This window comes from Sphaerodactylus townsendi, linkage group LG01 (assembly GCF_021028975.2).
Source record: "Sphaerodactylus townsendi isolate TG3544 linkage group LG01, MPM_Stown_v2.3, whole genome shotgun sequence".
In the NCBI taxonomy this organism is placed as follows: Eukaryota; Metazoa; Chordata; class Lepidosauria; order Squamata; family Sphaerodactylidae; genus Sphaerodactylus; species Sphaerodactylus townsendi.
The window spans coordinates 63,753,389-63,767,142 of record NC_059425.1 but is presented as its reverse complement, the minus strand read 5'-3'; the positions used below and the strand labels follow the sequence as shown (position 1 = coordinate 63,767,142).

Below are 13,754 nucleotides of genomic sequence, written 5' to 3'. Positions count from 1 at the left end.
ATCCAATAAATTCAACGCTAAGATGAGGTTTGTTTGAGTAATTTTGCAACTGACACTGTAGTCTGCTCTTAGGCAGAGGTAGATCTAATAGGGTTGTAACAAAAAAAAGCGCCTCGCTGTATTCCAGACTTCATTTTGTGTACGCATATGTCAGGCTTTCTAGGCACTATTTCAGCTCTGTGTGAGATTACTGCAATATGAAACCAAAAAAATTCTGAAACTAGAAAAAATTTCAACACATGAATATAGTCTCATGCTACATAATTAAAAACTAATCCTTATTTCATTATGAATAACTTTGGACTATGATGTATCTTGAATAGAAAATTATTTAAACTATCTTTAGATAAAAGTTTCCTCAAAAAGCATCTTACTAAAATTAAATTTAAAATCTGATTCTTAATTTTTTAAAAAGAATCATTGATTTTTTATCTCCTTTGCATTCATTGCATGCCAACTTAATTCATGTTATCTATTATATTATCCTAGTCCATAAAGTTCAGAAAAGTTTAGAAAATAAAAAGTTTGGTGATTTTCCCATCCCAGTAACTGAGACTCTGCACCTGGCAGGATTGCCTGCCCTAACCTACCTTCAACCCTTGACTGCCTCTTCCTGGACCTGCTTAGAACTTGTTCCTCCAGACTCAAAGTAAGAGTGCTCTCTCCGTCTCTCGTGCCTGCAAGCAGCTGTAACCAAACTCCCTGTGAGGGACCCGTCTCATCCAGCACACTCTCTTTTTAAACTGTTACCATCTGGCAGATGATACAGGGCCCTCAGAACTAGGACAAAGAGGCTTAGAGACAGCTTCTACTCTAGAGCTGTGGCTATGCTAAACTCCGCTGCTTCATATTGATGTATTTGGGGCTGTGTAGGGATGGGTGGAGGAAGGGGAAAGTGAGGATGATGTATGAGTCTGAATTTGTGTGCATCGAGGAATGCTGCTGTAAATTTCGTTGTGCGTGCACAATGACAATAAAATGCTTATGCTTATGCTTAACTAAAATATAAAATGTTTAAGTTATATTAATTTCATAGGTCAAATATTCATTATTACATTGCAGGGCAGTTTCCAAATATTACATACTATAAAACCAAATGTGACATGAATTATGTTTATTAGCCATGGACCATACACGCATAAGAGAAGACTTGAACCATAACCCTACTGCCAGTTTACATAAGGGATTAAAACACGTTGTGGGATTTTATAAAACCAAATGTAGTTTAAAAACAATATGATCATTGAGGATTATTTATGTATAACAATATAAAAACCTTGCTGGATCAAACCAAAGGCCTATCTAGTCCAGTGTTTTGTTCACAGTGGCCCACCACAAACAGGAAAACTACTAGCCTCATCTTGCCAGAGCTTCCCAACAACTACCTCTGGGACAGGATTGGAATAGATATCAATCCTGATGTTCTGACCTGCCAGGCTCACAGGGAGTTTGGTTACAGCTGCTTGCAGGCACGAGAGACGGAGAGAGCACTCTTACTTTGAGTCTGGAGGAACAAGTTCTAAGCAGGTCCAGGAAGAGGCAGTCAAGGGTTGAAGGTAGGTTAGGGCAGGCAATCCTGTCAGAGTTCCAAGTAGTCAGTCTGCAAGCAGGCGTGGCAGAAAGCTGTCGGACTTTCAAAATTGTTGCTCCTGCAACTTCCCCTTCCCAGAGCTGTCTCTTATATGTCTGTGCTGTGGCTCAGTCTTGATCCTGAGTTGACTCACAGCATTCTCTTCAATGCCTTAGGGCTTCCAAGCATGCACTGCCCTTTTAGAGTGCAGTTCCTGCCAGGTACAGATTCTCATTTTCCTCACAAACTAAGGCCTCTTCCACATGGGCCAATAAATGCAGGCTAACCATGGTATAGAACTCGTGTGTGAGGGGGGTCCTTTGCACAGACACCACTCCTAACATAAGTCCACTCTGCGTTCTCCACCTCCCACCCCCGGTTTTTCAAGAATCACACTATCTGTGATTCTTTTGTTTTAATGTGGATTGCAGCCTTGGCCAAGGCAATGGCTGCCCCGGGAAGTGCGTTACTTGGATGCATTTCCCTTTTTTCCAGTCCTTGCCTCTTTGCTGTGTAGCCATGGAGGGGCACAGGGACTGCAACATGGCTGTGGAGGTCAATGCCTACCAGGCTTCGTAGCTATGCAACAGAGAGAGGGGACTAAAAAAAAGCCTGCCTCCATTCAAAGGCATGCGCCCTGGCCAATGCACTCACTGACCACAGGAGGCAAAGCCATGCAAACAGCCTGGGGCTACGGCAGGTTCATTTATCCTGCCTGCAACCCGTTTTACATTTGCTGTGTGGAAAAGGGCCTCAGGTGACCTTGGTGGACTGCTAGTTTTGACCTCAGTGGCTAAAGTTGCTTCTGCAAGCACTTTGACTTCCAACTCTTGGCTTGGGCCAGCTCTGTATCCTGTGAGGCTTCTGGCTGTGTTTGAGGCCCAGTCAACTGGGGCTTCATCACTGTGGGGTTCTCCTGCCAGTGCTCCCCATCAGAGGACTCCTGACTGGCTGACTCCGAGCCCACGACACCTGATTAGTAGTCTAGTCCTCCATGAACTTGTCCATTCCCTCTTTAAAGTCTTCTGTGTTGGCAGCCATGATCACATCCTGTGGCAATGAGTTCCACAAATTAAATATACGAAGTATTTATGAAGAAATATTTCCTTTCACATGCATTATTATGGGAGAAAAGTGGTGTGAAGGTCTCTAAGTGAATAAACCTTTAGTTTCGATAAAGATGAAGAGTTGACAGAGTTTTCAAATGCGACCTCAATATTATGTTCCCATCACTATGTTTTCAGTTGTGGGTCTATTTACCCCCGTTTTTTGTTTTGGTGTTCTGTTAGGTAGGTTCTTGAATTTGTCCTGTTCCCCCAAATTTGCCATTTTTTTAAAGTGATGCTTTAGTAGTACATAGAGTTCATGAAACTGTTCAGTTTTAATTAACTGAACTGCCAAAAAGTGCTTGTGTATTCTTTTTGAATTCTTCATCCATTTGTAAGTAAACTGGTTTAGAAAAAGTGTAAATCCTATTGGTCACAGTTCACTTTTATTTGATCTTGTTGCAGGTGCGTTGTTTTACTGAATAAAGCTAATGACCAATAGTTGATTTCTAAATTTATTTTAACCTTTATCCACTAGCCTGCAAAATGAGATCAAATTTCTATCTTTTTCTAGGTCCAACGCTGCCTAGACAAAATGCACAACTTCCCCCACAAGTGCAGAATGGCCCATCACAGGAAGATCTGGAAATTCAGAGAAGGTAAGTATACTTACATTAAACACAAATTGTTATTTTTCTTGTAATGGACGGCTTTAGTGTGTGTGTTTGCATTATCAGAAAACCTTATAATGGCACTTCCTTTCTTGATATATGATATCATTGGTGGACATTTTCATTATGATTTTATCTCCATGTTAGGGAGTCATCACCACTGTCAACATTTTAGCAAAATTATAAAGCTTATTCTTCTCTTCTGCTTCTTTAGTCTACTGCCTGTGCCTACAAACCAGAAATCAAAATCTCTACCAAATGCCTAAATGCTATCAGATAGTTGTGACACTTATGTTTTTTTTAACAGTGCAAACTAGCAAACACAGCAAGTACATTTTTTTGCTATGGTGAAGATGGAAACCCCAGAGCCTTTCAGCCAGTTAAATTCCTTCCCAGCCCTATTAACCAGTGACTTCTACATTCCTGCTGGGTGACCTTGGGCTAGTCAAAGTTCTCTTAGAACTCAGCCCCACCTATCTGTTATGGGGACAGGAAGGGAAAGGAGTTTGTAAGCTGCTTGAGTCTCCTTACAGGAGAAAAAGGCAGGGTATAAATCCAAACTCTTCTTCAACATCAGATACTTTCAGAAAAAGGCATGCTTCCACTAGAGGACTAACATAGAAGGAAGAGAGGTACTTTTTGCTCATTTGCCCTTTGTGCTGTTCATGGGAGGGGCTGTCCCCTCTGAACAGCCTTTCTCTGGGCATTTTGGGCTGCAACAAAAAAAAAATCATACTGCATGGATAGAAGTTCCTTCCATGAAAATTATTAGTTGATCCAAGCCAATTCTCTGACCTTTTATCTGTGTTTATGGTTTGTTTCTCAGTCTAGAATATGGGATTATGCAGATCTTGTCTGAAATGCAGTACTTTCTGATCAGTCTATGAGTCATTCGGGTGATCCAGGAAGGGGAGGGCCAAGCCATCTCAGTCCCTGAGGGAGCAGACTCTCAAGGGGGGAAGGGTTCTGTTCCACTCAGGTGCAGCATGAGACTATGGGTTTTCCTAGTGAGGAGAAATACCTGTCTCATCTCAGATAAGGGCAGGCTGAGGAGACTGAGGGAAAGTGAAAAGGCAGGCCAGTGGCTTCAGATGTCTTGCATGGAGGTCTACTTGCCTTGAAAAGCCAGGTTTGCAGCTTGGGAGTACTATTTGAGAAAGGAGTCATCATTGAAAATCAGGTGGCTGTGGTGGTTCAAAGTGCTTTTGCTCTGTTCTGGCTGGTGTATCAGCTGCATCTGTTCCTGGTTCAGTCAGATCTAGCCACAGTGATCCATGTCTCAGTTACATCTAGACCAGACTACTGCAATGCCCTCAATTTTGGGCTACTTGTGAAGAGTGTTCAGAGGGTGCAGCTACTGCAGAATGATGCAGTTAGACTGCTGGTCTGAACCAACTATTAGAAGCATGTGATCCCGATACTACAGTAATTATAATTGCTTCTAATCTGCTCCCAACGCCAATTTAAAGTGTTGTTTTTGATCTTTAAAGCCCTACAAGAAGTATCTTGTCTCATATGTTATTGCTTAGGAATTCAGACCACAAGGAGAGGTGTACCTGACTGTCACATTAATCAAAGATGCCTGTTTAGGGAGTACACCACAGAGGGTTATTTCAGTGGAACTTCCACAGTTATGGAACAACCTCCCCTGGGAGGTGCACCTGGCCCCTTCATTTTCAATCTTTAGAAGGCAGTTGAAGACAGTTCTATTTATGCCCACATTTGATTGAATTATTAGCAATCCTAAATTGTATTTTTAAATTTTGTTTTTTATCTATTATTCTTATGTATTTTATGTGTATTATTACCCCCCTTGAGCTCCATAGGGAAGTAAGTTGGAAGAGTAATAATGATCAGGTTGTCCAGCCCCGCCTCATATATCTAAACAGATAACAGATACTTTAGAAGTGCAGTTCATGAAAATATTTATTTTAAGCTGATTTTTATTTATTTAATTGAAAAATAAATCTCCTGTAGTTTAAATCTAAAGGTTCATTTTCTAGTCGTGATGGGTAAAGTAAGTTGTGCCACTACTAGCAACCTGGAAGAAGGACAGAACACAATAAAATTCTTTGTTCTTTCTGAAAATCGTTTGAAAATAGTTTATTTTTTCCTGTCTTTTTCGTATCCAATCTTGCAGTAGTAAGTGCTTTAACCTTCCTTCACAGGATCTGTTTCCTAGATGTTTTTTCATCTTCTCTGTAGATCTCCTAAAAAACCTTTCCAACTTATCAAAATAAATGTGTATTTAAGGAATCCTGCCAAATATCAAGAAAAAGATAGCACTAAGTAATTTTGGAAAGCCACCTGCCTGCAGTATTATAACATTGATCAGACTATATGATGTTCCAATACCACCTTACAATAATAGCTCTTTGAAGACATTTCAGACTTCAGATTTCTATAGATAGCATCCAAGACAAATTGTAAAGTGCAGGAAAAATTAAAGCAGGATAAAATTATTTAAATACAGATTATTTAAATCCATTAGGATCAAATAATAAATGTTTAACTCTTAGAAATTAAACCCAGCAATCACTTCTTTGAAGATGGGCTGGCACCAGGTGGTTGCCAGGAAGGGAAGAGGGAAACAGGAAAGCATTTACAGGAAAACATTTGCAATTCACACACAGCAAGACATCTAGGTACTGACAGGCATGGTCCAGACATATACAAAGATCTCAACCCATTTTGTGTAAGCATAAAAAATTGTATTTACTTCCTTTATACCTTGCCTGTTTTTCTAAGACTCAAAACAGATTACAATTAAAAAAATCGTCAGTGTATGACACCCAGTAAATAATACAATAGAACAGAATTAGAGGACAGTGAAAAACAAAATCTTATCTAAGGCATGCCTATCAAAGCATAGAGTGGGTTACAAAAGTGGAAGACAAGGCAGAAGAAGAAAGACTCCTGTGGTCTCTTCCAATTCTAAAACCCTTTAATGTTTGACAGTGCTAATTCACCTCATCCCAGAGGTGTATCTAGGCAAACTGGAGCCTGGGGACAAAATCTGAGTGCCCCCCCCCCCGGTATGAACAGCCACCCTCCCCCACTACGACCAAACAATGATTTTTGCACCAGCTCACAAAACACCTCCCACCCCCAGCAAAACATACATGGCTCTGTCCTCACACCAACCCTATGAGGTAGGTTGTTAGCCTCAGAAACAGCTCCAAGCCAGTGCAAGTGGGAATTAACTTTTAAGTATGTAAATCTCTCACAAATCATCCCCCACATCAGAAGTTGGAATAAGAGCCCTTCCCCGCAAAAAGATTTTAGAGATAGAAGAACAGTTTGGATTTATACATTGCAGGAGTCTCCAAACAGCTAACAACCCCCCCCCCTTTTCCTCTCCTCACAACAAACACCTTGTGGGGCAGAGAAAGTGGGGAATCACTCAGCTCTCTAGATTAGATTCTAGCCCCACAGCAGAAGTTAAGAAGCCAGGCACTTCATACCCCCCCCCCCTTCCACCACATCAAGACCATTCACAATTGCAAACAAGATTTTAGAGATAGAAGAACAGTTTGGATTTATACATTGCAGGAGTCTCCAAACAGCTAACAAATGCCCCCCCCCCCTTTCCTCTCCTCACAACAAACACCTTGTGGGGCAGAAGGTGGGGCAGAGAAAGTGGGGAATCAAACTCAGTTCTCCAGATTAGAACCCAGCCCCACAGCAAAAGTTAAGAAGCCAGGCACTTCATACCCTCCCCTCTTCCACCACATCAAAAAATTGCAAACAATTGCACAATTGCAAACAAGATTTTAGAGATAGAAGAACAGTTTGGATTTATACATTGCAGGAGTCTCCAAACAGCTAAAAAACACCCCCCTTTTCCTCTCCTCACAACAAACACCTTGTGGGGCAGAGATTGCCTACCTAGCCGGCCTATGGACTTCTCCTGTGCCATCTGGCGCCCGTCTGCTGGGGAGAAGGATTGAGAGCAATGGCACATGACTTAAGGGAGAATAAGGCACTGCACTCTGGGTGGGAGGGAGGGGAGGCAGAGCTTCCCAGTCCTGATCCTAGGAGCACAGTGGTATTTCTCCCTTGCCCTCTGGACACTCAGGGCCAGAGTGGGCAGGACTATGACAGGCTTCCTTAATTCTGGCAGCAGTCAACTGCCTCAGTGCCGGGCTTGCAAAATCAATCTGTGTGGGGGGACATTTTGGTGCCCCCCATGTGACTGCAATGGATGCGCCCGGGGATATGGGGTACCCCATGTCCCTAGGCAAATATGCCACTGCCTCATTCCACTGGTTTAGAAAAAAAATTATTGCAACTCTTGGATGTTTGTTTTGCCAAATCTATAAACTAGTGTTTGCCACACACCCAGTCTTGCTGCACTAGGGCTGGCTTAGTTCTAATGTATCTTGTATTGTGTATAATTCCACAACATGACTGAATACATTCTAAGAATAAAATAGAACAACTTTATAATTATTGCATTAAAAAGTATTAGATCATATTATGCTTTTGAACAACTTTTGATGTTAACATAGCATCATCGTAACTAGAAGTGGTGTGGCCATCAGGAATGTTGACCAGTTGCTGTATCATATGTCAGTAATTCATTGAGTTAATGTCTATAAATAAATTTGTTACTTCATATCAGTGCTTATAAAGGGGGCAACTGTAGGAAAAAAGTGTACAGGCTACAGAAACAATGAAAGTCTATAGTCCTCCCACTATCTTTCAGAGGTTTAATGGACCAAAGGTTGACCGGTTTCTGCTGTAAGTACTCAGTTCTATTTTCAAAAAATGTTAAATAAATATTAAACAATTTACATCCAATTAGTCCAGCTGATTAACAAAAATGATTTGAACATATATAGACATTAATACAATGAACAAACTTCCAAAGATGGTTTAATCCTGTGCATATCCAAAACACAGTACTATTAAGTATGTTTGTAAAGAGGAGGAGTCTTTTTAGCTATGTCTGAAACAGCGTTCTGTTACATTGATAAGCTTGATACTTATTTTAACATACAATAGGATAATATAACAATATGTCCTCAGTTAAATAAACATTATTAATTTATGTTTTTGGTACCTATAATTAGACTGTAGGTAGCATCATTATGATTACTGTGTTACTAAGTCCCACACCTTTCTCCAATGTTGTTTTCTTTATTAAATTTGAATAAAACCAGATCTTCATTTGAATGGCTTTCAGAAATTACAAACTGATTAATCCTATGTATTTTGAAGGCAGCTTGTCCAACCTTATTGCCCAACCCACAATATTGTTTGCAGGAGTTTACTGGCCTTTTGTGTGAAAGCAGCTATTCTGGTACATTTGGAGGCTCAGGTCTTTTCTGTGACACCATTATCAGGTTCAGCTGGTGTACCAGCTAAGAGTATGATCCTGGCATGGTGATCTATTCTTTGGTTATATCCAGGTTAGAGTACTGTAATGTTTGGGGCTGCCTTTGAAAACTTTCTGGAAAATTCAGCTAGTTCAAAATGCAGTGGCCAAGCAACTGTCAGGGGCTAAATACATCAATCATATAACCCTTGTGCTAAAACAGCTGAACTGGCTAAAACAGCTGAACTGTTTCTGGGTGTAATTCAAAGTGCTGGCCTTTAATAACACTAATATTCTTTTATGACTTTTTCGTGTTTTACTTTGCAAGACACCTGGTATCTAGAGGCAATGGTCCAGGTAGGAACCTTTTTATTCTTAGACTGGTAAGTGTCCTACCCATTTGTTCCTCTGTGGCTCAATAGAGCCTGTTCATGCACTTCACATGAACTAGTAGACTATATCACAAATTGCACTGTTTAATATAGATCACCATGACAACAAATATACATTTTAGTGGCAATGGTTTAGATTCAAGGAAACACAAGTCAAGCTGTACTTATAGAATGGATCTTGTCCACCTCTCCTGATCTTCTGTGTCCTATATTTTATCATCATACCATATAATTCACTAAGAATGGAAGGTATGGCGACGACTCACTGCCAGCCAATAGTGTTCCTTTCATAGTGAAGTGATGTGGGGGGAAGGCAGTATGATCCAACTTGCGAGATTCCTCCCCACCTCTTTCCAAAGCTTGGGGGCCTTGTGAGGCGAGGTGGGGGGGAGACAGCATGATTTTGCATGCAGGTTGCAACATGTAGGATTTCCCTCCCACCTCAGCATGCTCCATACCACTTGAAGGATCACTCCCCACCCCATCTCGCATCCCAAGGTCTCCTGGCCTTGGGAAGCAAGAGCAGGGGGGAAGAGAGCTGCTGCTCCTGTCACCAATAGCTGTCTAGATCCCACTGTATTGTTTACCACAACAGAGCTTACTGCTAGTACCATATTAAAAGCTATTTTTGAGAGTTGGAGGAATTTCTGGAGCAGTGTAGGATGCATCTTGAGATGCTCCAGCTCTAACAGTTAAACTGTAGAAATCATGGGATCCCCCCCCCCCTTTGTGAATAGAAACACCTTGTACACCAAACGGACCCTTATAAATTAGGTGAGTGGGCTAAGAAATGTCAAATGCAGTTCAATGTAGCAAAAAATCCCAACTTCACATACACGCTACAGGGGTCAGTGCTATCAGTCACAGACCAGGAAAGTGATTTGGGCGTCTTAGTTGATCAGGGGCATAATGCCCATTGGGCAAAGTGGGCAGTTGCCCAGGGTGCCCCCTTGTGGTGGGTGCCAAAAATGCAGGGGTCGTTTGTGGGTTTTTTGGTATTTTAGTGGGTTTTCCGTTTTTGGCCTGCAGGCGGTGCAGTTTTTAGGCTAGCAGCACCAAAATTTCAGGGATGTTTCAGAAGACTCTCCTGATGCTATCACCTAGGTTTGGTGAGGTTTGGTTCAGGGAGTCCACTTATGGACTCCCAAAGGGGGTGCCCCATCCCCCATTGTTTCCAATGGGAGCTGATAGGGGCTACACCTTTCAGGGTTGATAACTTTGGACCCCCTGAACCACACTTCACCAAACCTGGGAGTTATCATCAAGAGGGTCTCTTACTGATACCACCCAGGTTTTGTGAAGTTTGGTCGAGGGGGTACGAAGCTATGGACTCCCAAAGGGGGTACCCCCTTCTCCCATTGTTTCCAATGGGAGCTAATAGAAGATGGGGGCTACACCTTTGAGGGACCACAACTTTGGATCCCCTCAACCAAACTTCACCAAACCTGGGTGCTATCATTAGAAGAGTCCCCCAAAGATACCCTGAAAGTTTGGTGCTGCTAGCTTAACAATTGCACCCCTGACAGCAGGCAACCCCCAAACTTCCCCAGATTTTCCTTTTAAATCCACCCCCTTTGGCATGGATTTAAAGGGAGAATCTGAGGTCCCCAGTTTAAACATTGAAAGTGATGCTGCTTCAGGGTGGGGGAGGATCAGCCCCCAAATAGCATCACTTTCAATGTTGTTTAAACTGGGAATCCCAGATTCTCCTTTTAAGGTGGATTTAAAAGGAGAATCTGGGGTCCCTAGTTTAAACACCATTGAAAATGATGCTGTTTGGGGGTGGATTCAAGCATCACTAACTAGGGACTCGAGCACCTTCCTTATGAGGAGAGGCTGCAGTGTTTGGGACTCTAGTTTGGAGAGGAGATGTCTGAGTGGGGATATGATTGAAGTCTATAAAATTCTGCATGGGTAGAAAATGTCGATAGAGAGAATGTTTTCTCTCTTTCTCACAGTACTAGAACCAGGGGGCATACATTGAAAATGCTGTGGGGAAGAATCAGGACAAATAAAAGGAAATATTCCTTTAGGCCCGTGGTGGCGAACCTTTGGCACTCCAGATGTTATGGACTACAATTCCCATCAGCCCCTTCCAGCATGGCCAATTGGCCATGCTGGAAGGCGCTGATGGGAATTGTGGTCCATAACATCTGGAGTGCCAAAGGTTCGCCACCACTGCTTTAGGCAATGCATGATTGGTGTTTGGAATATTCTGCCACAGGAGGTGGTAATGGCCACTAACTTGGATAGCTTTAAAAGGGGCTTGGACAGATTTATGGAGGAGAAGTCAATCTATGGCTACGAATCTTGATCTGAGATTGCAAATGTCTTAGCAGACCAGGTGCTTGGGAACAGCAGCCGCAGAAGGCCAATTGCTTTCACATCCTGAATGTGAGCTCCCAAAGGCATCTGCGAGTAGCAGAGTGCTAGACTAGATGGACTCTGGTCTGATCCAGTCAGGCTCATTCTTATGTTCTTGTGTACTTGCCCATTTTGGCCTAGTATGTTGTGATTATCTGCACACAGTTTTTCTGTGTGTATGAAGGTTAATATATCAAGAGAATAGATGTTTAAGTAACCTAAACTTGTTCCTTAATTAAGAAAATGAGTTAAGTGTTCGTTTTTTAAAAAAACCTTCATTGCCCAGAAATATGGGCTGGGAATTCAATATTGTGTTTAAAAAAAGGAAAAAGTAGGTTAGACACTAGAAATAGCTGAAGTGACTAGGGGGAAAAAGATGTTGAAAGTAATGCTGGCTTTATAGAACATTTATCATGTCCACCTTTTATCCACCTTTCCTCCAAGGAGGTTAATGCAACTAACATGGTTCTCCCTTCATGTCATCTATACAGCAATCCTGTGAAGTGGGTAGACTAGCAGAATGATGACAAGTCATCATTTTCTGCACTACTTTCCCCTCAGTCATGTGCACATCACTTCCTACAATATTTGTTCATCTGTTTGGCACTAACCAAATTACTAATGCTTCATGTTCAGGGAAGGGCAGCATACAAAACCAATAGGTAAGTAAAAAAATAAATATTTGACATATAGGATCTGGATCCACTGTTCCTTGTACAGTTATGTATCTGCTCACTTTGTGGATTAGTCTGCTTCACAACCCACAGGTTGCAAGTACTACCATCACTACAAGAAAATTATCTGCCGCCCCACTGGACATAGCTCTGACCTCAGTATTAATATCCCATGTGAGTGCCTTTAATAGGAGAATATTTTGTTGGAATTTCGTTCAGTCGATTCTGGTTCCTCAGCATCTTCCTTTTTGTAAGGCTTAACTAAACTGGTGTTGGATCATGATATTGGGGATCAAAGCTTCCTTCTCCATTGAATGGTCTGTGGTTCTCCATGGATTTAAGCAAAAGACTCCCCCATGTTTTAAAGCTGAAGGTAGAGCAACCTCCACCAGTAGTGAAAAAATGTGTATATGTGTACATTTGGATTCAACTTCTTCCGCAGTGCTGCCTATTTTCATAGACTTTAGAAATAAACAAAGATGCTTGTACCAGACAGTTGGTTCCTCAATCTTGAAGAGATTCCAACTTTTCCATAACCCAAAGTAAATCTGTAACCTTTACCATTTTCAGCATGGCCAACAAATGTCAATCTTTGTCATTTCTGTTTTCCCTTCAGCCTTTGTGCACTGGGAATTAACACATTTGCAAAGCTCCCAAATCTTCTCAGATGTTTTAGGGATGGTTTTTTCCCAAACAGCATGAAGTGTGGAGTCTCATTTATGCTTGAGCTCCATAAGCAATTGATTACATGTGTTGCAGCACAAACAGCTTCTCCCCAGTAACAAAATGGAAGTTTAGCATTTTGAAGCATACATTCCCTCATCACCTGTAGAATTCCTAACCTTCTCTCTGAGATTCCATTCTCCTAAGGTGTGTATAGATTGATTCGTCTGTGTACAATCCCCTTGGTTTCTAACCAAGACTGGAATTTGTTGCTCATGAATTCCCTCCCACTTTCAGTCTGTAGATTTGCCACCTTATAGGGAAATTTTCTTTCTATCATGGCAACCCAGTTTTTGCATTTTTCACACTCCTCTGACTTGTATTTAAACAGTAAAAATATGAGTACCTGCTGTAATCATCTACTGTTAAGAGAATATATTGAGCATTTCCTTGACTAGGTGTGAAAGGACCTGCCAGGTCTGCATATACCAAGGCAAATGGCCTTTCTGACTGTCTGTTGCTAACTTTTGGTACAGGATAGGACTTCACCTTACATCTACTGCACACAGAGCATTCTAGGTAGTGTTTACAGAGTTTTACATCAGTATCACAGACTTTTGCAAGTTGCTTAATTGTGGACCACCCTGCATGTCCAAGTACACAGTGCAGTTCATGAACACAGTTATCATGTAATGGCTTGTTGGTTAAACTAGACAGATGTTTTACACTCCTACCATTTATTTATTTATTTATTTATTTATAATTAGTCTTGTATACCGCCCTTCCCCCGAAGGGCTCTGGGCGGTGAACAACACGATAAAAACAATAATTATAATAAACCCCCATTAAAACAGATTAATAACAATGCATTACAGTGGCATCCAACATAAACACAGACTTCATAAATCCACCCTGGAAAACAAAACAGAGAAGTGAAGAACCCAGGAAGTAAAGGGGAAAGGGAGAAAGGAAGGGGCGGGGCGCACCTCAGCGGCCAGCCTCCCCAAACGCCCGGTGGAACAATTCGGTCTTACAGGCCCTGCGGAACTCTCCA

At 41.7% G+C, this 13,754-nt stretch overlaps 1 protein-coding gene across 6 annotated transcripts in view; it reads left to right on the top strand.

The window, feature by feature from the left end:
* Nucleotides 1–13,754, top strand: part of ENAH (ENAH actin regulator) — a 141,118-nt gene that overhangs the window by 84,511 nt on the left and 42,853 nt on the right. For all 6 annotated transcript variants that reach the window (XM_048505804.1, XM_048505622.1, XM_048505964.1 and 3 more), the window contains one exon: nt 3,191–3,275. In XM_048505804.1, the coding sequence (XP_048361761.1) occupies nt 3,191–3,275 (85 nt within the window). The remainder of the gene's footprint in view (nt 1–3,190; nt 3,276–13,754) is intronic.